Genomic DNA, 23,874 nt, shown 5'->3' with positions numbered 1-23,874 from the left:
TCTACATGATTTCGAAATGTTTCCAGGATTAATGCCCATTAATTATATTTCCAAAGAAAAATGTAATATGGTCAAAATGGAATCAAATGTTATGCTAGGCTACAAGCTAACTGTTAAAAACAACGGTCTTAGCCACTTGTCCGGTTGGCTACCCGTCTCCATGGTAACAACGAACGTGTATCCCCCTGCGTGCTTTAACTTGCGTAGCCCGCTTTGTGAATTTGTATCCTGAATGAGCACCGTATTTTCGTCTCTTTTTTACGCTTTTTGAAAGAGGTAAGCTAAACGTCGTACTTTGCAACTCGTTATTGTTCCCTTTATGAACACCAGAGGCGTCGTTCCAATGAAAATGAGCTAATATTTACTTTTAGTTAGCGGACGGTGCTCAGAGGGAGAAAAAATAACCAGACGGGTTACCAAGGTAGTGACGCACCGCCCGAGCAGACAGCACAGGGAGCGAATAGAGTCAGAGACACCCGAGATTAAATAATAATCATTTTAAGACCAGAGAGGCTGAGAGAAATGTTAACGCGCCTGTGGTTGTAGGAACCTTTGGGAACTTTTAATGGACTCCATAGACCCGCTGCTGAGTTGAAGAGGCTTTCAGACTGAGTGAGTGAATGTCTGCACACTTCATTTTGAATAATAACCCTCTAACAAAGTTTATTTTAATTGGGGAGACAGTTGGCAATAAGCAAAAGCAGGTTTAAAAAGAACCTTTTGGAAAAGTGCCATTTTTCTTCTGCTGTCATTTGTGTCTATTAATGATCTACTGTAACAAAAGAATAATTTAAGGACCATCATTAGAGACTTCTGCAATATTATTAATACTTAACTGTGCCTTTATTTGCAAGACAGTGAGATAATCTGACATTTTAGTGTTACTGGGGTTCATTTGGACTCTTATTTAATGGAAACATATTATTTTGCGATATTTGTTACATGTGTTAAAGTATAGTTCTCATGCTTAAACTAGATTTGAGTGAAAATATAAAAGTATTCTCCCCTCTTTATGATCTATTGCTTTTCTTTTTTTTTTTAGAAAATTGGATTAAAGTGGTGAGAGTGTGAAAACATTTTCCTTTTTACAGATAACTGCGGAAAACTACACGATGGAGAAGTATGAAAAGCTGTCCAAAATTGGGGAGGGCTCATACGGTGTGGTGTTCAAGTGCAGACACAGAGATACCGGCCAGATAGTCGCCATCAAGAAGTTTGTGGAGTCTGAAGATGACCCGGTCATTAAGAAGATTGCCCTGCGAGAAATACGTATGCTGAAGGTGAGAAGCCTTCGGATCAGCCTAATAGTATCAAGTTTGGTCACATCTTACCGTGCAGGTGGACTCTGGCAAACACACATGCACTCTTAAGGTATTCCTTGTGTTAGGAATGCATTATGCACAGTTATCAGTGGTATGAAATTATGCAGAGCAAGGGGTGATGTTGATGAAAGCAATGACATTTGTATGCTGCAGAAAACAGGAGGTTCCATCCATCTTCTGGAGGTTTAACTGAACAATCATTTTGTCAGAAGTTGGGCTGAGTAGCGCTGAAACTGTCCCTGTTCTGTTGGAATTACAGCAGCTGAAACATGTGAATTTGGTCAACCTGCTGGAGGTCTTCAGGAGGAAAAGACGGCTGCATTTGGTGTTTGAGTTCTGTGAACAGACGGTCCTCAATGAGCTGGACAAACACCCTCGAGGGTAGGTCAGGGGGCCAGACAGTGGCTGAGGCATGTAACTGGCTGTCCCCACACGATCTGTTTAAGTGTGGCTGGGTGACGTTTGGACGTAAGTGTATTTTTACATCATATTGCTCTTTCTCTATGTATCTAAATACAGCCTGGAAGGTTTGAGAAGCCTCCAGTGTAGCATACGCTTTGCCATTGAAGTCATTATGTGTACATTTATTTATCAGGAGTGTTGCTTACAAGAGCAGGGCAGCAGAGAGGATCAGGCGTGAATTACAAAGACTGTTGTCAGGAGATTTCAAAGATGGTGCTGGCAGCAGCGTGAGGGAGGTATAACAGAAAAATGAACACTCCTCATACATAATCTGTTGTCACAAGGTAAGATTTTAGCTTAGCTTTTGTTCTCACACAGCAAGCTCAAACCACAATAGCGAGTTGTCGTCGGACCGCTTTTCCTTCCTTACCAGCAGAAACTTTAGCTGCTGTTTGAAACAAAGGTGCAGCTGCTGTTAGAGACAGGCCTGAGGTTACTGGGGTGATGAGAGGGCTACATAAAGCACGTCTTCATTTTTGAAAAAGTCTAGATTAGTTCCTCTTGCAGCAATCAATATTCCTTTGTCTCTTTGTCTGTGTAGGGTGCCTGAGGCTCAGCTGAAAAGCATAGTGTGGCAGACTCTGCAGGCCGTTAACTTCTGCCACAAACACAATGTCAGTCGCATTTCATTCTTTGCTTTTATTTCTTTCATGATAAACATGTTTGAAAAATATCAAGTCTGTCCTAAAACAATGTCACGTGTCATGTGTGTTTTAGGCTAACGCTTACTGTAATTATCCCTCCTTTGCAAAGTGGCCATGAGGCATTAACGGGACTCATTTTAAAGGAAGTGTTCAGCTGTTATTAACATGCATTCTCTGGGATCCCATCACAAACAGACAAACACTCATTGCATTGAGAGCTGACTGCTCAGACCACTTTTAGAGGCAGTTTTGGATGCATGTGGTCACAAACGGTTGCAAAAAATGACCGCAGTGTCCCCCATGATTGCGTCAAGCAGCAGAGAGAATACGTATGGGGTGTATTAGTCACATAAAACCGCTAAAATTACAACGTTTAGAACATTACACAGTGCCTGTGGATGTAATACAAGCAGTAAAACTACTGTTGATGGTCAGCAGAGCAGTTTACTGTTTTTCAGGCTCATCTTTATTGGTTCAGAATGAGGGCTACAGATAATCCAAAGCGTGTGTTTGTGGGTTTTCAGTCAGCAGAAGTGCTCCAACGCTGAGCCAACATCACAAATCTAGCAGCTCACGCACTGAGCTCCTTTTACTTCTTCCTCCTGTTGCATCTGTTACGTAACAAAGCCACACACATAGCTGCAGTACACAGCAGTGTGGAACTCAGGAACATGTCAGTCGTCTCGTTCAGGATGTCATTTGTGATTTTGCAGTGATATCAGCAGATTCACGGCTGATGCCCTGTACAGATGCAGGCTCATAGAGTCAAACGCTGGGAAGTTTAATCTGAGCTTTGTAATTGGCCCATCATATAGTGCGTTCCAGTTTAAAATGGAGCCTGAACACAGCGACAGGTAATCCATCTGATAGTTGTTTTGGTAAAACATTGCATCGCTTTTCCTGCTCTCAGTGTGCTTGATTACAGGTTAATGTGTTGAGTTCATCTGTGCACAAAACAAATTTCAGTTCCCATAACCGACCCCCGTCCCTGGGCTGTTGTTTCATGTGTTTTTGGTTCCCCTGACGTTCTCCAAACGTCTGTAGTGTGGTAACTTCTGGCTGCGCACCACCTTCCAGATCCTTCCAAAGCTGGCATATATGTGACAAGCTCACGTCTTAAATTTCTGAGAACTCACTGATGCTGCCCACAAGGCTCCCGTAGGGGCGGCAGTTTAGATGATTGGAGAAATGAGCTCAAAGTGCACATCACAAAGTCATGACAACACCGTCTTGTCCAACATTAAAAGTACGAAGTATTCCTGTGGGGGGGGGGGGGCGGTGAGAATAAGAACGCCACAGTGACTGCAGTGCAGAACTATTAAAATATGTATGGATCTCTGGTCTCTTCCCATCCTTTTCCAATCTGCCAGCTTTAATATAAGCCTCTTTCTCTACCACAGAGAGGCTGTAAGTCACGCTGCATAAATCCCTGATGCTGATTGTTTGTGTCTCAGTGCATCCACCGTGACGTGAAGCCAGAGAATATCCTCCTCACCAAAACAGGCGTCATCAAGCTCTGTGACTTTGGCTTCGCCCGCATTCTGAGTAAGACATCCACAGAGCCGCTGTGTTTATGTGCATTTAGTCTTAATGTGGCTCCAATTCATTATTCAACATGGGATGTAGATGAGCTCGTGCTGATGGCCTCCTCACTTTCATTGTTTGAATGAATGCTTTGCATAGAAGGACCATTCAGCCAGTTAGTGTGCCTGTGTGCAGAGTGTCTCTGTTAACCACCCCCCCCGCATCAGGTTCCAGTGTTATGTTACCATACATTCACATGTAGTCATTCAGCATGTCTTGTAATCCCTTCCTCTACAACGTTCACGTTATTCAGTGTTCATTATTCAGTATCTCAAGCCAACGTGTGTGTATTAGAGTTGTCTTCATCTCTGTACGGTTCACTCAGCGGGACCGGAGGATGACTACACGGACTACGTGGCGACGCGGTGGTACCGGGCCCCCGAGCTGCTGGTCGGGGACACTCAGTACGGACCTCCGGTTGACGTGTGGGCTCTTGGCTGCGTCTTTGCCGAGCTACTCAACGGGAATCCACTGTGGCCTGGGAAGTCGGACGTTGACCAGCTCTACCTTATCCGAAAAACCCTCGGTACGGCTCACTGTTTTCATGCTAAAGGCTGTTGTGTGAACCCACAGATTGAATGGGAAACTCTTTCTCGACGTTTTTCTCAGCTGATGATACTTACAGCCCTGGATTGTGGATGTTTGAGGTTTCAGTTTAGCATTTTGTTGAGGAACTTTCCAGCAACAGACAGACTGATTCAATTTTTCCCCCAATAATTGTTGTTTAATGATCTCACTTCTGATCTCAGGGGACTTAATCCCTCATCACCAACAGGTTTTCCGCTCCAACGTCTTCTTCAGTGGAGTTAGTATTCCTGAACCCGACACTACGGTACGACTTGAATTACAAATGTCCTCAATAAGGAGGTAATGAAGTGTGACTGTGTTTGTAATCTATTCATTTGGTGTCCCAGGAGCCCTTGGAAAAGCGCTTCCATGGAGTTTCTCCTCATGCTCTTCAGGTTATGAAGGTTTGTTACGTTCACTGTTGACCGGTTTAAGTCTCTCAGGGGCTCACTGTAAGCATCGGTTACATTTTTATTTTTCACTTACTTAGTAAGCAGCTGTTCCACTGAAGTCCACAGTCCTCTGATTACCAAAGTTGAGGCATTTTTAGGTAATTTTGATGTTATGGAACTAAATGTATAAAACCAGCAGACTGTAGTTTGTAAAGACAGATGTGAAACAGGCCCGGCCAGTGGTTATTTAAAGGGGAACTCCGCTATTTTTAAACCTAGACCTTATTTCTGGCATGAAATACGTCATACGCAATACAAAATGCGCTGCTGTTATGTGGCTACTTGCAGCTATAGGAGAGCTAACGGAGGGATTTCTACACAGGCACTCTACTGGGCCCACTTCATCCACACGCCCCCCTGCAGCACAGTTTATTCACTCCGTGCTCTGTGACAGTCGGCTAACTTCACACAGAGTTTGCTGCTGATAGTTTTGTGCAACATGGCAGGATATTTATCAGATTTTGACAACGTGAACGAAGACTTTGAGTAAGATGGACGTTCTTACCGGAGTGAATGAGCTGTGCTGCAGGGGGGCGTGTGGATGGAGTGGTCCCAGTAGAGTGCCTGTGTAGAAATCCCTCCGTTAGCTCTCCTATAGCCGCAAGTAGCCACATAACAGCAGCTATGAGCTAACAGAGCTATGAGCTAACAGAGCTATAGTACATGTTCATTCATTCATTCTTCTTAAAGTATTGGTGAAATAAAGACAGATAATGCCTTATTTAGAGGCTGCATCCTCTAAGCCCCGTTCACTCCGTTATATGGATCTCGAGGAATCTAAATATCTTCCGAAGGACGCCGACTTCCACCAAACTGTTCTCTGTGAGCAGATGAACGTATTTCATGTCAGAAATAAAGTCTAGGTTAAAAAATACCAGAGTTCCCCTTTAACAATGATAAGTCTGTGTTTTACTCAGAGTTTTAAAATGCCAGAACTCCATGAACTGTGTCTTTGTGTCACCAGTCATGCCTGGTGATGGACCCCTCTCTCCGGCTGTCCTGTGAAGAGCTGCTGGAGCTGTCGTACTTCCAGGAGGAAGCAGGGCTGAACTGGGGCCGCGAGGGTGAGCGCCCGGGAAGACGACACGACAGAGGCTCCCGACGCAGACAGGCAGGGGTAAATTTAAAACACCGGGGCTGAACGGCAGAAAAATAGTCTCATACACCCAAAAAACAAGCCGTAAACGTCTTTCTCTCCATCTTTAGGCTCAGTACCTGCCTCAGTTACCGCACAGCAACATCTCACCTGCACCAGACGTCAAGAAACACGTGAAGCATAAATATCACCTGCCCAACATTTAACAAATCAACACGTTCACCGAAAACTGTGGCTGAGGACAGAAAGATGGACCGGTTCCAGGCTTCTTACACAGTCTCAGAGAATCTCACTTCTGTGATGGCTTCCACAGACAGTATTCTTTAAAAAAGATGTAAAACAGTAATCTGTGTGCCATCATCAGACTGAAATCATTGTTTTCTGGCGCATCTGGTGCTGATTTATCCCTATTTAGGTTCGCACTTTAAGATTAAAGGAGAGCATGGAGAGCATCTTTTTTATGTTTTTTTTCTTATATATGACAGAAACATCTGGTGAATAGATTCAGTAACATCTTGTTCATCTTGTATTATATACTAAAGTACATCATATAATGTTGTGCACTTTATGTTTAATCTCTTCACAAGTTTTAATTAAGGTTAATAAAACCTGCCATGACAGCTGATACTTGAGGTAATTTAGTGGGTTCTGAACATGCTTCTCTCACAGTCTTGACAGTGATCCCCACAGTGTGACACACACAGTCACTCTGTTGATCAGCCACAAGGCAGCGATCCAGCTGAACGTGCATCAGCACACTGACAGCCTGACACACAGCCTGATCGATCACCTGACCTCCAACCTCTCACATTACAGACGCAGCTAATTGGAGGAAAAGTACAAATAAACTTATATTTAAAAGCAGATTGTTCTTTTGATGTTTTAAAAGACGCTTCTTGAGACAAGAGTGTAAATAATCACACAAAGTCACATTTCAAACCAATATAAACAGTCAAGTGCTTGCTTTAAAGCATAATTTACACCTGGGAGTTGCAGAGTTCTTCTTTGGACATTGGCTAATTTTTTACAGATTTTCACTCCAGTCCTTGTACCTGAGCATTTTTTATAGGAATATTAAACACTTAACTCTGAGCTATGAACCATTCAGGCAGAAAAAAGGCTCCTAACTGAAGGGATGAACCAGTGTTGTGTCGACACAGAACAGACAACTTAGCAAAGAAGCTATTTTAAACTGGATCTTTAGGCACTTTGTTACCAGCAGCCTGTCACAAAGACACATCATTTGTTCCCATTTCTTTAGCTGCATCTATGAAAAACAGCAAAGAAAACACAGTTTGACAGACAGAAAATAGGATTTCTGCAGCAACAAGGTGATTCCCAAAGAGCTATTAGCTGAAAACTTGGCATATCTCAGCATGGTGTGCAGTGTGTCCTTAAAACATTTGAGGAAACTGGACAAGTGGAGGACAAAAGAAGAAGTGTCAGGCCTAAAAAACTATCTACAGCAGATGAACAGGATCTGAAAGTGATGTCCTTAAGAAAGAGGAAAAAATCCAGCTGTGACCTGACAGGACCTGAGAGATGCATCTGGACCTTCAGCTGATCCATCTACTGTTGGCCCAAGCCTCATCAGAAATGGTCTCCATGGAAGGGTGGCTGTCAAGAAGCCATTCTTAAGGAAGGGAAACAGGGAGAAAAGGCTGAGCTATGCCAAATGACACAAGAAGTGGACTGAAAATCAGTGGCAACAGGTCTTATGGAGGGATGAATCCTCCCCAGAGCCCGGACCTCAACATTATTGAAGCAGTGTGGGATCATCTGACAGAGAACGGAACAAAAGGCAGCCCACATCCAAAGAAGAGCTTTGGGATGTCCTTCAAGAAGCCTGGAGAACTATTCCTGAAGACTCCTTAAAGAAATGACAGAAAGCTTGTCTCAGAGGGTTCAGGCTGTGTTGGAGAATAAAGGAGCTCTGACCAGATGTTCACTTTCATCTCCTTAGCAGTAATGAAAAGTTTACAGCCTGATTTTCATCTCTGTGGTGCATTTGTTCCTTCGTGCCAAAAGAACAAAGATGTCAAAGGTGTCCAGTGGGTTTAGGTTGGATCTCAAGGATTACAAACAATAATCCACAAAGCAGTCCGTGTCATCATGGGTCCATCTTAAACGGCTCAAGCTAAATACATTCTTATATCTTACTTAGGTCAATATTCCAGTTTAACATTTTTTTGTTTTTAGATTAATCTTATTTAAATCATTTTTCCAGTATGACATGAACAAAAAATGCAGATAAAACATCTCACAGAAGAGAGCAGATCTTTGTCTAAATAAAATGACCAATTCAAGGTTTCATTGTTGTGACTTTACTTTAAAATAGATTTATTTTTAGTGTGTAAGAAAGCATTTTAACAGGTAATTCAGCACCAATGATTATGTTTTATACAGAAAAGACAGGATATAGCAATACAAGCAATAATCAGTGAGTTAACAGCAAACACTAACCAGAACTACTTCAGGATAATGCAATATGTGTTGTAAGAATCATTTTTGTTCAAGCACTTAAAGCGATGTCCGATGGTCTGAGTGCAGCTTCGTTTTTTCACCGCGGTGTGGCGATGATGTTGTACCTGCGAGGCACGTTGGCAAAGCTGCTGTATTCTGGAATGAGGCTGATGCTGTCTGGGCCTTCAGGGCAGGAGAAGGTGAAATCCTGCAGGAGCGACACCAAGAAGATGAAAAGCTCCATACGAGCCAGAGACTCGCCAACACAGGCTCTTTTACCTGTGAGGAGACATAATCAGAAGGGTTAAGGCGTACAGAACAGAGCGATGTCGGCCTGTCTGGTAACTGCTCATCGTCTGCTTCACCTGCAGAAAATGGCATGAATGCAGGATGTTTCTTGAAGTTTCCATTCTGGTCCAGGAAGTGATGGGGGTTGAAGGACAAGGGAGTCTCCCATTGATTTTCTTCTTTCAGCACAGAGTGCAGCAAAGGAACAATTACAGTGTCCTGTAGAGATGAGACAGCTTGTCAGTGTCAATCTTTGCATTCAGAATGTTATATATCCAGGAATGTAGGCCACCTTGGGGATTGTATAAGCCCTAAACGAGATGTCTTGCAGTGCGTAGTGAGGAAGGCTGAAGGGGACGATGTCAAGAAAGCGCTGCACCTCATGGATGACAGCATCTGTAAAGGGGAGGGACTTCCGGTCCACCATGCTGGGACATCGACCTTTTTCAATCACAGTGTCAATCTCCTGCTGCATTTTCTCTGGAGAAGACAAGAAAGGCCCGTTACTCTGATCTGCTGTTACGAAAGGCAGGTTCACTAATAAACAGACTTTGTGCTGTTCGGCCGACCCTGAATGTTCTGGTGTTTCATCAGCACACTGAGAGCATATCTGATGGTGGAGCTGGTGGTTTCTGTTCCTGCCAGGAACAGGTTCATCACTGTGGCGATCAGGTTTTCATAATGGAACTCAGTTGTGGGAATGTCCTTTTCCTGAAACGAGAGATGATAAGGATGCTATACGCTGCACATCCAAACTGTTTCACCAGCCTTTGAGCTGTTGGTGCGCGCTCATTAGTCTAAATCTGGGAATGAGATCTGTTCAAAGTCAGTCAGCTGCAGTACATAGCTACCTCCACTTGTCCAGTTTCCTCAAATGTTTTAAGGACACACTGCACACCATGCTGAGATATGCCAAGTTTTCAGCTAATAGCTCTTTGGGAATCACCTTGTTGCTGCAGAAATCCTATTTTCTGTCTGTCAAACTGTGTTTTCTTTGCTGTTTTTCATAGATGCAGCTAAAGAAATGGGAACAAATGATGTGTCTTTGTGACAAAGTGCCTAAAGATCCAGTTTAAAATGGCTTCTTTGCTAACTTGTCTGTTCTGTGTCGACACAACACTGGTTCATCCCTTGAGTTAGGAGCCTTTTATCTGTCTGAAGGGTTCAAAGGTCAGAGTTAAGTGTCTTAGACAAAAAAACATCCCTCTGATACCATCGTGCTGTCACTTTACTGCATCCTTACACCTTCTGCACTGCTTATGTGTCTTACTCAGGCTTTACGCCTATGTACATATCATTCATACTACAATACTGTCTACATGCAGCTCTTAGTACATGTAATCTCCACTCACTGTATGTGCATACCTCATATATATGCACTCTCTTAACAATGCACATATATTTACGATAGATATTTATTGCCTATAAGATTTCCACTGAGCCTTATGTAAATAATTCTGTATACTGCACTTCTGGTTAGATGCTAATTGCATTTCATTGGCTCTCTACCTACACTCTGCACAAGGACAATAAAGTTGAATCTGAATCTGAATCTGAAATGGTCATGTATAAGGACTGGAGTGAAAATGAGTGAAAAAGCAGCCAAAGAAAAACTTTGAAAGATCTTTAGAAAGCCAAATGAGGGACGGATCAACGCTTTTTCACAGTACTGTGCATCAAAACAGTCATTATTAGAACTAAATTTAACATTAAAGTTAAACATTTCGGATGAAAATTACAATTGTTCTGTGCCGTTTGTGTTTCCTTAATCAAACAAATTTCCCACCTGTTCACTTCGGATGAGGAAGCAGTCAATGAAGTCTCTGGGGGAGCTGGGGTCCAGCGTCTCTTTGTGCTCTTGGATCTTTGTCTTGGCAAACTCTCTGATCTCTTCAATATGGGCAAAAGCAGTGTGCTGGTAGCCCGGGAGATGCTCCATGAGCCAGGGGAAGATGTTGTACATCTGTGGGAGGTAATGATGCTGAACAATCAACTCTGTGGATACTTACTCCAATATTTAGCGTAAAGTTTACATTTTGGTAAAATGTGAAAGGATTTGACATTAGATAACCAGGAAAGGGGGAGGAGAGAGTTGGGGGAAGCAGGAAACAACCTCAATAAACTGTGCTGCAGGGGGAGTGTGGATGAAGGGGTCCCAGTAGAGTGCCTGAGTAGAAATCCCTCCGTTAGCTCTCCTATAGCTGCAAGTAGCCACATAACAGCAGCTATGAGCTAACAGAGCTATAGCACACGTTCATTCATTCATTCTTCTTAAAGTATTGGTGAAATAAAGACAGATAATGCCTTATTTAGAGGCTGCATCGTCTAAGCCCCGTTCACTCCGTTATATGGATCTCCAGTTATCTAAATATCTTCCGAAGAACGCCGACTTTCACCAAACTGTTCTCAGTGAGCAGATGAACGTATTTCATGCCAGAAATAGGGTCTAGGTTTAAAAATACCAGAGTTGCCCTTTAATTACTAACCATGACAATAAAGTAATGTTTTCATTGCATGGTAACTATATATATACTGTATATCAGATAAAAACCAATGTTTAAAATGTAACTGGAGCAAACTCTACACTTACCACACCAGTACTGCTGCTATTGAACCTTACAACCTTCCCTATGTTGCTGAGAAGGCGCAGGAATTGCTTGTCTTCATAAGTGAAGCGCTGGCCAAACACCAGGCAGCAGATCACATTGGAAATGGTGCGAGTCAGCAAGAGTGTGGGGTCAAATGGTTCACCTGGAGGCAAGAGGAAAAACGCAACTGAACTCATTCTACAAATGTTCCGTCAGGAGCAAAACGAAATGCTGAGTATGTCCTCAAAGCACCTGCAACAAACTGTTTGCTTAAGATTTTACAGTTTTAGCTTAACACGTTTTTTTTTCTACAACCTCTTTTGAAGTTGTTGTCCTGACATGTTTAGGTTTTTATCTGTATTTACTTAGACGGCAGACTAAGTGGCAGAGGATCTGTCACAACCCTTTGACTGTTAAACACTTGATTCAATCATTAACTTTTATTGATTTTGAGTTTTATATTGTGCTCTATAATTCAGACAAATGTGTCCTACCCACAAAGTCAAGTGTTTTGTAGCTTATTGTCTTTGAAAACCAGCTTCATTGTTTACTCCAGAAAGACATGGAGAAGAATAACAGAGTGCAGCTTAAACAAGACTGATAAATACAGTGAAAATCTCTCTGTGTAGATAGTTTTTGCACCATTTAGCCGTTCAGACTCAGGTCTACGCTCTGTGCCAGTGTTTCTCAATCCTGGTCCTCAAGGCTCCCCGCCCTGCATGTTTTCCACGTTTCCCTGCTCAGGTCTTTAAGCTCTGCAGAAGGCTGTGGACGACCCATTCATTTGAGGACCAGGACCAGGATTGAGAAACTCTGCTCTATGCAGACAGAGTGAGCGTTGAAGAACTGAGTGAAGCTGAATGAAGGATGCTGAAAACAAGCTTAACTGACAGATAACTCTTTCAGATCAGCTCTGTTTTGAATCGGTACTTTCGCAGTAGCTGAAAACTCACCTTTGTATGTGCTTATGCGAGATCTCAAGTGTTTGCTCTCCTCCTGGATCCACTCCTCCATCCCTTTACGTCCCATCCCAAAATCTCGTAGAGTTGTTAGAGTGAAACGCCGCAGCTGGCGCCAGCGATCCCCATTGCTGATCCCTAAACCTGTTAAAAGAGCAAGTGTTCTTATCGATAAGTTTGTGCCCGAATATTCTTATTATAATCATGGTCATTATATTAAGAGAATGAAATATTCTATTGTGCAGATTGTGTTGTTGATGCTGTCGCTCGATATCTGCAGGAAATCGGTAAAACTCCCATTTCGTGTGAAATTCAGCAACAACCAACTAATGAAAAGGAGACAAAAGAAGGTGACAGCTGACAAAGACATTTAAATGTCTGGACTCTGCAAGGAACACCTGCAGTAGCAAGCCTTGATCAGAAGATCTGAGGGGTCCAGAATGAATATAGGACATTAAAAGTTCTCTGATCTGTGCTGAGATTGTTTAAGGCTTTAACTGAGGGGTCCAGAATGAATATAGGGCATTAAAAGTTCTCTGATCTGTGCTGAGATTGTTTAAGGCTTTAACTGAGGAGTCCAGAATGAATATAGGACATTAAAAGTTCTCTGATCTGTGCTGAGATTGTTTAAGGCTTTAACTGAGGGGTCCAGAATGAATATAGGGCATTAAAAGTTCTCTGATCTGTGCTGAGATTGTTTAAGGCTTTAACTGAGGGGTCCAGAATGAATATAGGACATTAAAAGTTCTCTGATCTGTGCTGAGATTGTTTAAGGCTTTAACTGAGGGGTCCAGAATGAATATAGGGCATTAAAAGTTCTCTGATCTGTGCTGAGATTGTTTAAGGCTTTAACTGAGGGGTCCAGAATGAATATAGGACATTAAAAGTTCTCTGATCTGTGCTGAGATTGTTTACGGCTTTAACTGAGGAGTCCAGAATGAATATAGGGCATTAAAAGTTCTCTGATCTGTGCTGAGATTGTTTAAGGCTTTGCAAACGGGAAGATTTTGAGCTGGGATGATGTGACAGCGATGTACGGAAAGCATTCTTGCAACCGTTTTGGACCACCTGTAAATGAGTATTAATCTAGGCTAAATGTAAATGTAAATGTACTTTATCTATACAGCCCTTTACAACAATCCATTTCGGTACCAAAGTGCTTTACAGCAGATAATAAATAAAGAAAAGAATAAGTACAAAACAATAAAATAACAGTAAACGCAATAAAATACAGCAAAATTGAATAAGATAATATAAAAGTGTCACCATACTACTGGGTATTAAAAGCCATCTGTAATAAATATGTTTTTAGCCCAGATTTAAAGAGACCCAGGTCAGAAATAAGACGCATCTCGGGGGGGAGCTTATACCAGAGCCTGGGGGCAGCAGCAGAAAAGGCTCGGTCACCCCAGGGCTTGTATTTTGACCTGAACACTTCCAGCAAAATAGGCTAAGACAGGAATAAAGAGTGTCTTGTCTTACCATATCCTTTGGTAGCTCTAAGTAGAAATGGCACTGGCCCTCTGCCTACGAACTCATCTGCCTGGTCCACCAAGGCACCTTTAACTGCGTCGTACCCCACCAGAACAACAACCCGCCGCCAGCCCAGGTACAACGTCATCACAGGACCATGGATCTTACTGAACTAAACAAAACAAAACAAAAAACCTGCATTAATAACAGTTTCAGTACCACTGTGCACGACTCTAAAGTAACAGGGTGATCAAATAAATCATTAAAGAACTGCAATTACTGCAGACTCACCTCCAGAAAGCTTTTAAAGGGTGTTTTCTTGTCTATTTGTGGCAGGTTTCCTATCAGAGGAAGTGCAGACGGTCCCGGAGGCAAATTGTACTTCTTACTGTTGTTCACAGTAAACAGCCACAGCAGAGCCAAGACCAGCCCCGCCAAGATCAGAGTTGTGAAAAACTCCATAATGCTCTCCACGCTTGTATTCTTGTCTCCTTTAACACAGCTTTCACTGTTCTGCAGTCGTTGGCTCTTTTACTGCACCTGAACGGCTGTGTTTATATGTAACAGCAAGGAGGCAGGAGCAGAGCAGTGGGCCAGAGGTAAATCATGTGATCTGCACCCAGTGCACTCTCACCCGATTACAGGTGAAAAGCAGTTTAAAATTTGACCTGAGGAATGTGCACAAACAAAAAAACAAAAGCAGCTGTTAGGACCTGCGGCTGCATCACACCTGGCAGCTGTTTCAGGGCCTGACAAATCAGTGCCGAAGGTGAACTTCAGAAGCTCGGAAAAGTTGTGACGATATTCCAATTTTCTGGATCAATAACTCATCAAAACAACATTGTTAAAACACGAGAGATGCCTTAAAGCATCTACAAACTGATCTACAGCCTTCTAATGAGGAAAAATTAGAAGAAATCTATTTAACTTTCAGAGGAGCAAAAATTAGCCTTTTTTAGACTTTTAACCTTTTAGACTTAACCTTTAAAAATGTTTTACTGCAAATTAAAGTTAAAAACTGGCAGCGATATTTTCAAGGAAGAAAGTTGTATGTCTTAGTTTCTAAGATTTGTTGTATTATTAATTTTAAACAGTATTAAATGCTGGATGTTTGAATTATATGGATTGATATTTCATCCTGTTGTATATCTGCACATTTATAGCATTCAGCTTGCTCTACACCTCCTTATGTTTTTAGATGCTGTACATATATCTATAATGCTATACTTAATATTCTGCACAAACTACATCAAGTCAAATTCTTTTTAAGTGCGAACCTACTTGGCAATAAACTTGATTCTGATAAACTATTAAAGCAGCCTCTTATGCTTGGCTTACACCAAACGATTTCCACAGTCCCAGACTAAAAACTGACAGTCTTTAGGAGTCTAACTGGAGTCTTTAGGAGTCTAACTGGAGTATTTAGGAGTCTAACTGGAGTCTTTAGGAGTCTAACTGGAGTCTTTAGGAGTCTAACTGGAGTATTTAGGAGTCTAACTGGAGTATTTAGGAGTCTAACTGGAGTCTTTAGGAGTCTAACTGGAGTGTTTAGGAGTCTTTAGGAGTCTAACTGGAGTCTTTAGGAGTCTAACTGGAGTCTTTAGGAGTCTAACTGGAGTCTTTAGGAGTCTTTAGGAGTCTAACTGGAGTCTTTAGGAGTCTAACTGGAGTCTTTAGGAGTCTAACTGGAGTCTTTAGGAGTCTAACTGGAGTCTTTAGGAGTCTTTAGGAGTCTAACTGGAGTCTTTAGGAGTCTAACTGGAGCCTTTAGGAGTCTAACTGGAGTCTTTAGGAGTCTAACTGGAGTCTTTAGGAGTCTAACTGGAGTCTCGGCGCGCTCCCGTCATCTGGATCGTTAAGTTTAAGGTGTTAATCTGCAGTCTTTCCCTAGTCTTGAGCTTGGGATCATATGAAACGTGTTTAATATTATCGCAGGTCGCAGAGACGTAACACAATCAACAACCAATAGATGAGCTCTGACAGCATCAGAAACAGGAAAGCAGACAGTCAATAACAAACATGTCGGCGGATGTAGAAGAACGAGCGACAAGCAGGCGGAAATGGACTGTTTTTCACTACAAACCACTGCACAGACAAGAGCAGCTGCAGCTAAAAGCTGCTTCTCCTCCATTTTTGTAAAACTTCTAAGCATGATGGGGAAAAAATTGCATGATGGGAAATTTAAAAAAAATATCTAGTTGTAGTCTTGTAAATAGTGACCCTACAAGATTCAGAGTCTTTGTAAAATCTTTAGTCTGAGGCTCGTCTGGGACTAAAAACTCTAAACACTAGTCTTTAGATGTGAGCTGATAGTCTTTCGGAGTCTTTTCAAAGTCTTCTGGTGTGTGGGGAGCATCAGGCTAATTTTCTTCACAATCATTTCCCATTCAGACTCCCTGTCTTGAATATTTAACCTGTTAAACTGTATGTGCAAATCTGCATTGTCATTTTTCTACCTTTGACCTCCTTTGTGTACTGTTGTTCGAGGCTACCTCATTCAACCTCCTACTGTTTGCTCTGGGGATGTGAAGCAGAGAAAAGAGCAAAGTCATTGTGAAAGCAGGATTTATTCAGTCACCTCTGAGCAGCATTCCATCGAGGTTTGTGCAGGTGGTGAGTGATTTCTACAAGATAAAACATGTGCAAAAAGAATGTGGAGGGTGTGGGGATCACATCATCTGTGTATAATATTAACAATTATGAGAAGAAAAAAACTTTATAATAGGTTTGAGACTAAAATCTCCTTATAAACGTCCACATGGATGTCTGGAGTGAAGCAGCTCTGCCAGCTAAAGACGAGCAGTCCTGGGGCAAGGAAAGAGTGATACGACACATACAGACAATGTTCAAAGGAGTCAAGATCATGAATCATTTACCTTAGGATCATGGGCATAAAGCCAGGAAGAACACGTCAATAATGTATGAATTGGAAGTATAGATAACCCAACCAGTAATTAGTTATTAACAATGACCCTGAATTACAAAGGTATACCAATACAAGGAGAATAAAGAATAAGAGAATAATCTGTTGAGAATAAATAGTTTCTTTGCAGACATGATTAAAAGGCAAATCCACCACAGTCGAATGCATCAAAGTCGGAGTCTCCATCAAAGTCGAAGCTGTTGAAGTGAGGGGAGTCGACGTCCTGGCTGCAGGCGTGAAAGGAGCCGCCTGCAGGAAGCTCAGAGAAGGCCCCTGTTCCATGGCCAATCTCCGAGGCTCTGGCAGCAAGGGGAGACGAGGGGGAGCAGGAGTTGAGGTAGCCCAAGGCAGAGGAGGCTGCTGCCCCTCCCATCAGCAAACACACCGCCCTCACCGCCCGGGCATCACTGCTGTTGCCGTGGCGAAGACAATCTGACACACGATGAGGCGGTGCTACGGAAACACTGCGCAGAGGCCGCCTCTGTCCACTGGCTGCAGGAAAAACAGAGCGAAGTGAAGTTTTAAACAGCTGGAAGGTCCTCTAAACAGGAATCCCAAAGAAAGAAAGGCGGCTGACTTCGCGTTCCCCTTCAGTTCAACGCCATTTGTGTCAGTCAGTAATTCCCCCGCCTGTAACAGAGCAGCCATCTGATACTGGGGTCAAGTATCAGCAAACAGTTGAAGTGAAATGAGATTAGACTGTATAAATCCCACAGAGCTCTAAATTAAAGGGGTGAAAAACAAAAATAATGGAAGGATGGGACTCAGAAACATGACATGACTGCATGAACGAGCTTCAGGACTCAGCCCACAAAATGCTTGACGTTTAATAGATGCTCAGTAGCACTAAATATACAACAGATCAGACGGCTTATGACCCTTTTGGCTTTCCGTCTCATTTGTCACTGGAATGAATGGGTTTCGGAGCACAGCTGCGCCGTCATTATGTTCACTGTGGACCACCTGGAGACTTTCCCTGAGTGAGACTTCAGTGGAGAGTCTTTCTGTCGTGTTTCCAGAGATTTGAAGTAAAAATCTGAGCCTGTTGTTACCAGCTGTATGACATTTTTCCTGAATATTGTCATGTATCTAAGCAACCCATCTGTTATCGAGGAGGATTAGATGTTTTTCTGCTCTTGCTTTGGTTTTATAGTGAAATCCCTCGACAATGCTGTCATGTTATTACAGATGAAGTGATGGCAGACCTTGTTGTTGGCTCCTGTCTCTGAATGATCCTCCTCTCTCAGCGACCCGAGTCAAAGGAGGGGTTCCCTCGCCAACCCTGGGTGAGCCAGGGTCCTTATCACTGCATGAGTCGGGCAGCGGGTCTCTGTCTGTGATGCAGGGAGTAATGCTGCGTTGTCTCTGAAGGGTCTGGGGTGACATGACACCCTAGAAATTAGACAAATGAAAGGTTATTACGCCACACTTTACGCAATTAAGCAGTGTTTTTAAGGTCTGTACATCATCAGGTGCCAGCCCCATTTCCAGAAGACTTTTTCTAAAATGTAACAAAAACTTTAATTTGTAAATCATACTAATTTGGTTTGAACTTTTAATTAACAAACACAAGTAAACAGAAATGATTTTCAGTGTCTTCACTCATCAGCTTCGTTGTATTTAGAAAATTTAACTCAGAATTTGAGGCAGCAACACATAAATTATTAGAGAAAAACAGAAGCTTTCAGAAGCTTCAATACACAGAAATACTGCATATGATGATGACAGGTGAGGGTGACAATATTGGGTATAAAAGGAGCTTCCGTCCATTATTTATATCATTGTAAAGAACTTTGATCTTTCAACACTGACGCAGCATAATATCATGAAAAGTTTCAGGCAGTTTAAGGAAATCTCAGTGTGGAAAGGCCAAGGACAGAAAGCACTGTTGGATGAGCTCGGAGCCCTCAGACAGCACTGCAGGAGAAACCGTCAGGCCACCATGATCCATACAGCCACATGGGCTCAGGAGGAGCTGGGAAAAGCATTTCCACTCAACACAGTCCACGGCTGCATCCAGAAATGTGAGCTGAAGCTGCATCACACCAGGAGGAAGCCATATATCAGCTCTGAGCAGAACCACGGCCCAGTTCTCTGGACTCCAGCTCATCTCAGAGGGACAGAAAGACAGTGGACACGTGTTCTGTGGGCAGATGAGTCCACGTTTCAGCTGCTTCTGGGAAAAACTGATGAGAAAGAGCACCCAGGCTGTTCTCAGAGGAAGGTTTAAAGCCAGCGTCTGTGATGGTCTGGGGCTGCATCAGAGTCCATGGCATGGAGGGCTTCATCTGGGTGAAGGTACCACTGATGCACAGCTGGATGTTGGAGTTCTGGAGAGACAGATGCTGCCATCAAGGTGACTTCCGTGGTTATTTCAGCAGGACGATGCCGGACCTCATTCTGCAGGACTTCCAGCAGCTTCATACACACAGAGTGTGTGTGTGTGTGTTTTATTGGTGTGTAAAAAGGATTAACAGCAACTGTACTTATCCACGGAAACTCTCCCACGTTCACACTGACTGCGCCATAATGACTTTAAGTTTTATCACGAATTTATTGAATCAGTTTTATCTTTTTCTTCTTATAAAGAAAGTAGCCTGAACCTGAACCTTTTGAGCAGCTGAAATCTTATATTCGGCAAGAATGGAAACAGAGTCCTCTGAAAAACAGAAACAATAACTATCCTTAGTTTCCAAACCATTAAAAAGTGTCAGTGAAAGGAAAGTGATGGAACACAGTTTGAGTTCTTTTGAGTGTGTTGCTGCATCAAATTTGATATTTTCTAAAAACAAACAATGAAGTTGGTCATTAAAGACACTGAAATTCATTTATTTGTGATTGTGTTTGTTAATTAAAGCCTCTGATTAATACATTTTGGAGAACTTGGACCTCTGGGAGTTGTTTTTCTCATTTTCAGAGATGTGAGCTGAAGCACCCAGATACAAATGAAAAGCAATAAACATAAAAACCTGCTGACTCACCTCTCTCACTTTCCTGATCAGCTTCAGCCAAAGACTGTCAAAGGTAAAAGTGCTATGTTATTATAGTTTAATTGGACCCAAGCAGACATTAAAACAGATAGGATGTGCTGTCCCAGCCTTGTGTGTAGGATACTATGTGCAGTTAACGTCTGATATTGAGTGGGTCAAAGGACATCTGCCCCCAAAGAGAGACACACCTGCAGTCATCAGGGTTGTCTGTGAGAAGCAGCAGGAACTTGTTCTGTGGCAGGATGAGCGCGAGGCAGCAGTCCCTCCTACCCCCTGCAGGTAACTTGGGCAGGTCGAGAATTTCTCGCCCCTCAACAATCAACTCGCAGTTGGTTTGAAGCGCTACCACCTGCTCTGGGGGGGACTCTGCATCCCGGCACACCAGCAGGCTCCCCTCCATGGTCAGTACGATGTACTTCTCCTTCCACTGCTTGAACATGAAGCCCCCTGCAGAGGAAAAGCAGCACAGACAGCAGGGAGGCAGCAGATGGAGCTTGTTATAGGCCGTTATTAACATTCTGACAGTTCATTTCTGCTCAGTATGAGGAGAATATGCTGTTCTTGAAACACAGCTGAGATTTAAAAGTATGAAATAAAACAAAATAATACAGTGAGTATTTGGTCATTGATATAACTGGATAAATGTTGAGATGAGACACAAAAACTGTATCAACTTAAAGTACAAAAGAGGTGAAAGGAGTCTTTTATATTGGTGACATTATTATTAGGAAACAATAAAAGCTCTCTGTAAAAGGCCAGAGAAATATCTTCCGTGATGGTTATACAGCGATCTATCATTAGCTTATTATTAGTCATGCATTATGTATTAAAGCAGAATTACTGCTGACTTTCACTGCAACACTTCAGATTAAAATTACAATTTTATTTCTCACTTACTGTAACTGACTGATTGTTTGGTTTGTAAAATACTTGAAACATTGAGAAATATTAAGAGCTCAAAGTGTTCACCTCAAATTTGTTAAAGATTCAGTAAAGCGGAAAAAGAGCAAATCTTCACAAAAATCAGAGACTAAAATCTGAAATTGTAAAAACTCTTTATATCGTTTGTGTGTAGTTTTTGTAATTTGTCAGACAAATGTAGTGATATTAAGGCCATACTACAGTATTTTCTGGAATTTTAAAATCCCTCAAACCTGCACTCAACTGCAGTATTCGGGTTAATGTATTTAGTTACATTAAATCACTGACAGCACAAAGCGCAGCCTCATAAAATGACCTCAGAGGTGATTGATCTCTGGCTAACACTCCTCAAGAGACCATTTAATTATGAAGAAAGGTCAGTTCTGAGCCATAAAACAAGGGACACTTTGACTAAAACAAGTAAATGGAGAAAAAAAAGCAACAGCATGTGGTCTGAATTCCAAATTAAATGTGATTAAACACAAACAGTGAGACAACAGAGCTGAGAGCAGCAGCACGGTGCCAATAATGACAACATATGTCCCCGTGTCATTGCAACCAGTCATCAAGAGGCAACAAATCAGAAAACAACAGCTTGTGAGAGAAACCTTTAACCTGTGAAGGAGAACCTAGAATCGCCTGGTTTTTCAGGACGTGACACACATGAGGGTGTTAGAGTGTAGGTGTCCAGACGACTGTTCATTTTGTAATGAGGATAATAGAGGGACTGCTGATGGACGGGGAGGATCTGCTTTATTTCTCCACAGAGGATTAGAGATGAACGTGGATTTTGCAGAAGAGATGAGGCAGAGAGGTCTGGGAGCTGTGATGGACTGCTGTGGATTCACTGTGCAGTTATGTCATAAATTACAGAAAGATCTTCACCACTTGCTGTTTAATCAACAGCCATTGCCACAGGAAATTACCGTAGATAGCTGTAATTTACCCTCATCAGCAAACCTCTGATGAGTTACTGGATTGGTGACAAGCTTCATATAAGCAGAGAAAAGCAGATGTTAAAAAATGTGCCACACCACATGAAGCAGTGACTATTTATCAAGAGTGGATCTCAGAAACTGTAACTGTATTATTGAATTATTGAATCATGATTGGGAAGCATTGACAGTGGGATGACTTCATACATTTAACTGTATTCTGAAATAGCCAAAAAACTGATCCACCATGACGCCACTCAATGAAAAGGAGGAAGATTAAAAACAGATGTCGTCTGCAGTAACATAAGCAGAGACCACGAAAAAGGCTGAAGCCCAAAAACATGACTTGGCTTTGTGAGCTAACATCTCATCATTGTGTAAAACACATCTGGGATCAGTTAAATGACACAAAGTGATAACACTCACTCAGAGAGCTGGTCTGTGAAAGTACTCCTCCCCAGTTACAGCGCTGTGAGCTATATGAGCTGCATGCAGTCAATTTCCCTCTCTGAGGCTCAGAAATCAGTCCATCATTTAGAAAAGTCCATTTAATCTGTCAAATTGTCATGTTGTTTTAAACTATCCCCAAATAATGACATCAGTTGTTGATTCGACAGGTTAAACGCAAACTATGTACCAGGGATCCATATTCAGTGCAAAAACCCTACATGATGCTGTGCTTGGCTTCTCTTTGGTTGAGCACAATTATTACATCACGAATAACAGAATCACAGAGAACCAAGCAGGTTTTAGAAGGGTGAAAGCTTACCATATTTCCTGAGGAAGCCTCGATGGACGCCTGCTGTGCTCATGTCTGTGGTCAGCAGCAACAGGAGCTGAAATGAAAGGCAGAGCAACTGATGCTGAAAAAATGGGCAGGAGAGGGAGACGGAGAATAATCCCCACAATGTAGGTCTTCCCCACTTAAATCCATGCTGTTGTGAGAGAAACTGGAGCCGCCCCTGCTTATACAGACATAAACATCACGTGAGCCGAAGAGGCCCAAATAATCATTGCAGCGGTGGATAAATCCCATCAGGAGTTCCTATAATTTGCACTGCAGCCATCACCAGATGTCAGGTTGGACGCCGCCGCAGCACTCGTCCCTCAGTGAAACACAGATCTAAGACTTATTCACACTCTAAACACATGGCGGATCGTGATAACTTACTTTTAATTTGTTACCAGACCTGCATCTTTTGCACCTCTGTGACCAGGGCTTGGATCGCCTCCCGCTCAGGCAGATTAAAATTCTGGATTTATAATTATTGCACAGCTGGAAGCCTGTTGTTGCAGCACTGTGGATAGCTCCAACCAAGATTTTAATCTGTGCAGACCTGGGATACGTGCTTCATCCATGCAACAATCTCCAAGATATTAACTGTTTTTCAATGTTCAATATCCGGTGGGATTATGTTCTTTATGTTATATTATTTTACCAAACACAGATAGAATAATCTCATATAACAGGAGAGATGCCTCAATCAAACAGGTCTGGTGTTCACAGATAAATGGGTTATTCAATTCAATGAGTTATTATATTCAATTAAACCAATGAAAAATATCACAAGAAAGCAATAAATGCTTTTTATTTTGCTCTCTTCCATCTAAGAGATCCCAGTAACCCAGAAGAATCAACTCCCGGCCAGGATCAGTGATTCAATCAACAAAAATTAAAAAGTCCTGACATTTGGTGGAACATAATACCAGTAATCCACATTTATTACGAGAAAATGCCCTCCACAAACATTTCAATATAGGAGGATCAAGACAAGGATCAAAGCCAACTATTTGTTTGAATTCATTTCATGTTTTAGTGATGCTCGGTTATCGTTCTCAGACATAAACTGCCTGCAGTTGATGAAGCCCAACCTTTAATCCTGCAGGTTATCTTGAATATCAAGCTGGATATTTACATTTAGCTTTAGCCTTGTGGCCACTTTAGGACCAGCAAAAAGAGCACAAATACCTGGATGGTTACACCACAATCATGTGGGAGTTTTAGATGTTTTAACTAAAAAAAATAACTGACAGATACACGTCGGAGCTGCCTGTTGTCTTGGACCCTGTGAAGCCTTTCGGTCCCCATCAAGTGGATATCATAGCTCAGTTGGACAGATATCAGTGGGTTAACCTGTTTGGTCTCTGCTGAATGATTTAAAGTTATGAGTTTAGCTTTTGGCTGAATCTGAGAGGTCTGATATCCT

General features: G+C 42.2%; 3 protein-coding genes across 3 annotated transcripts; 1 reads left to right on the top strand and 2 right to left on the bottom strand.

Moving 5' to 3' along the window:
• The first annotated feature begins 345 nt into the window (after positions 1–345).
• LOC140313924 (cyclin-dependent kinase-like 1) lies at positions 346–6,998 on the top strand. The gene is made up of 10 exons (XM_072391913.1): positions 346–612; positions 1,092–1,280; positions 1,582–1,703; positions 2,326–2,398; positions 3,883–3,973; positions 4,338–4,538; positions 4,762–4,844; positions 4,927–4,983; positions 5,996–6,148; positions 6,238–6,998. Exons 2-10 carry the CDS (start codon positions 1,113–1,115, stop codon positions 6,331–6,333), a joined length of 1,044 nt encoding a protein of 347 aa, XP_072248014.1. The 5' UTR covers positions 346–612; positions 1,092–1,112; the 3' UTR covers positions 6,334–6,998.
• A 1,467-nt stretch (positions 6,999–8,465) lies between these two features.
• On the bottom strand, positions 8,466–14,450 carry LOC140313923 (cytochrome P450 2B4-like). Its single transcript, XM_072391912.1, has 9 exons — positions 14,190–14,450; positions 13,908–14,070; positions 12,420–12,569; positions 11,469–11,629; positions 10,665–10,841; positions 9,448–9,589; positions 9,171–9,358; positions 8,956–9,097; positions 8,466–8,869 (listed from the first exon to the last, which is right to left on the bottom strand). Exons 1-9 carry the CDS (start codon positions 14,358–14,360, stop codon positions 8,688–8,690), a joined length of 1,476 nt encoding a protein of 491 aa, XP_072248013.1. The 5' UTR covers positions 14,361–14,450; the 3' UTR covers positions 8,466–8,687.
• A 2,195-nt stretch (positions 14,451–16,645) lies between these two features.
• Positions 16,646–22,519, bottom strand: LOC140313678 (uncharacterized). Its single transcript, XM_072391671.1, has 5 exons — positions 22,437–22,519; positions 20,000–20,258; positions 19,803–19,836; positions 18,027–18,213; positions 16,646–17,313 (listed from the first exon to the last, which is right to left on the bottom strand). The coding sequence occupies exons 1-5, from the start codon at positions 22,477–22,479 to the stop codon at positions 16,958–16,960; spliced, it is 879 nt and encodes a 292-aa protein (XP_072247772.1). The 5' UTR covers positions 22,480–22,519; the 3' UTR covers positions 16,646–16,957.
• Positions 22,520–23,874: the final 1,355 nt, after the last annotated feature.

The sequence above is a fragment of the Leuresthes tenuis genome, unplaced genomic scaffold (genome assembly GCF_036924035.1).
Source record: "Leuresthes tenuis unplaced genomic scaffold, fLeuTen1.0.hap1 SCAF_9, whole genome shotgun sequence".
Classification (NCBI taxonomy): domain Eukaryota; kingdom Metazoa; phylum Chordata; class Actinopteri; order Atheriniformes; family Atherinopsidae; genus Leuresthes; species Leuresthes tenuis.
Note: the sequence above shows the minus strand (reverse complement) of the source record. Positions and strands in the feature narration are given on the sequence as shown.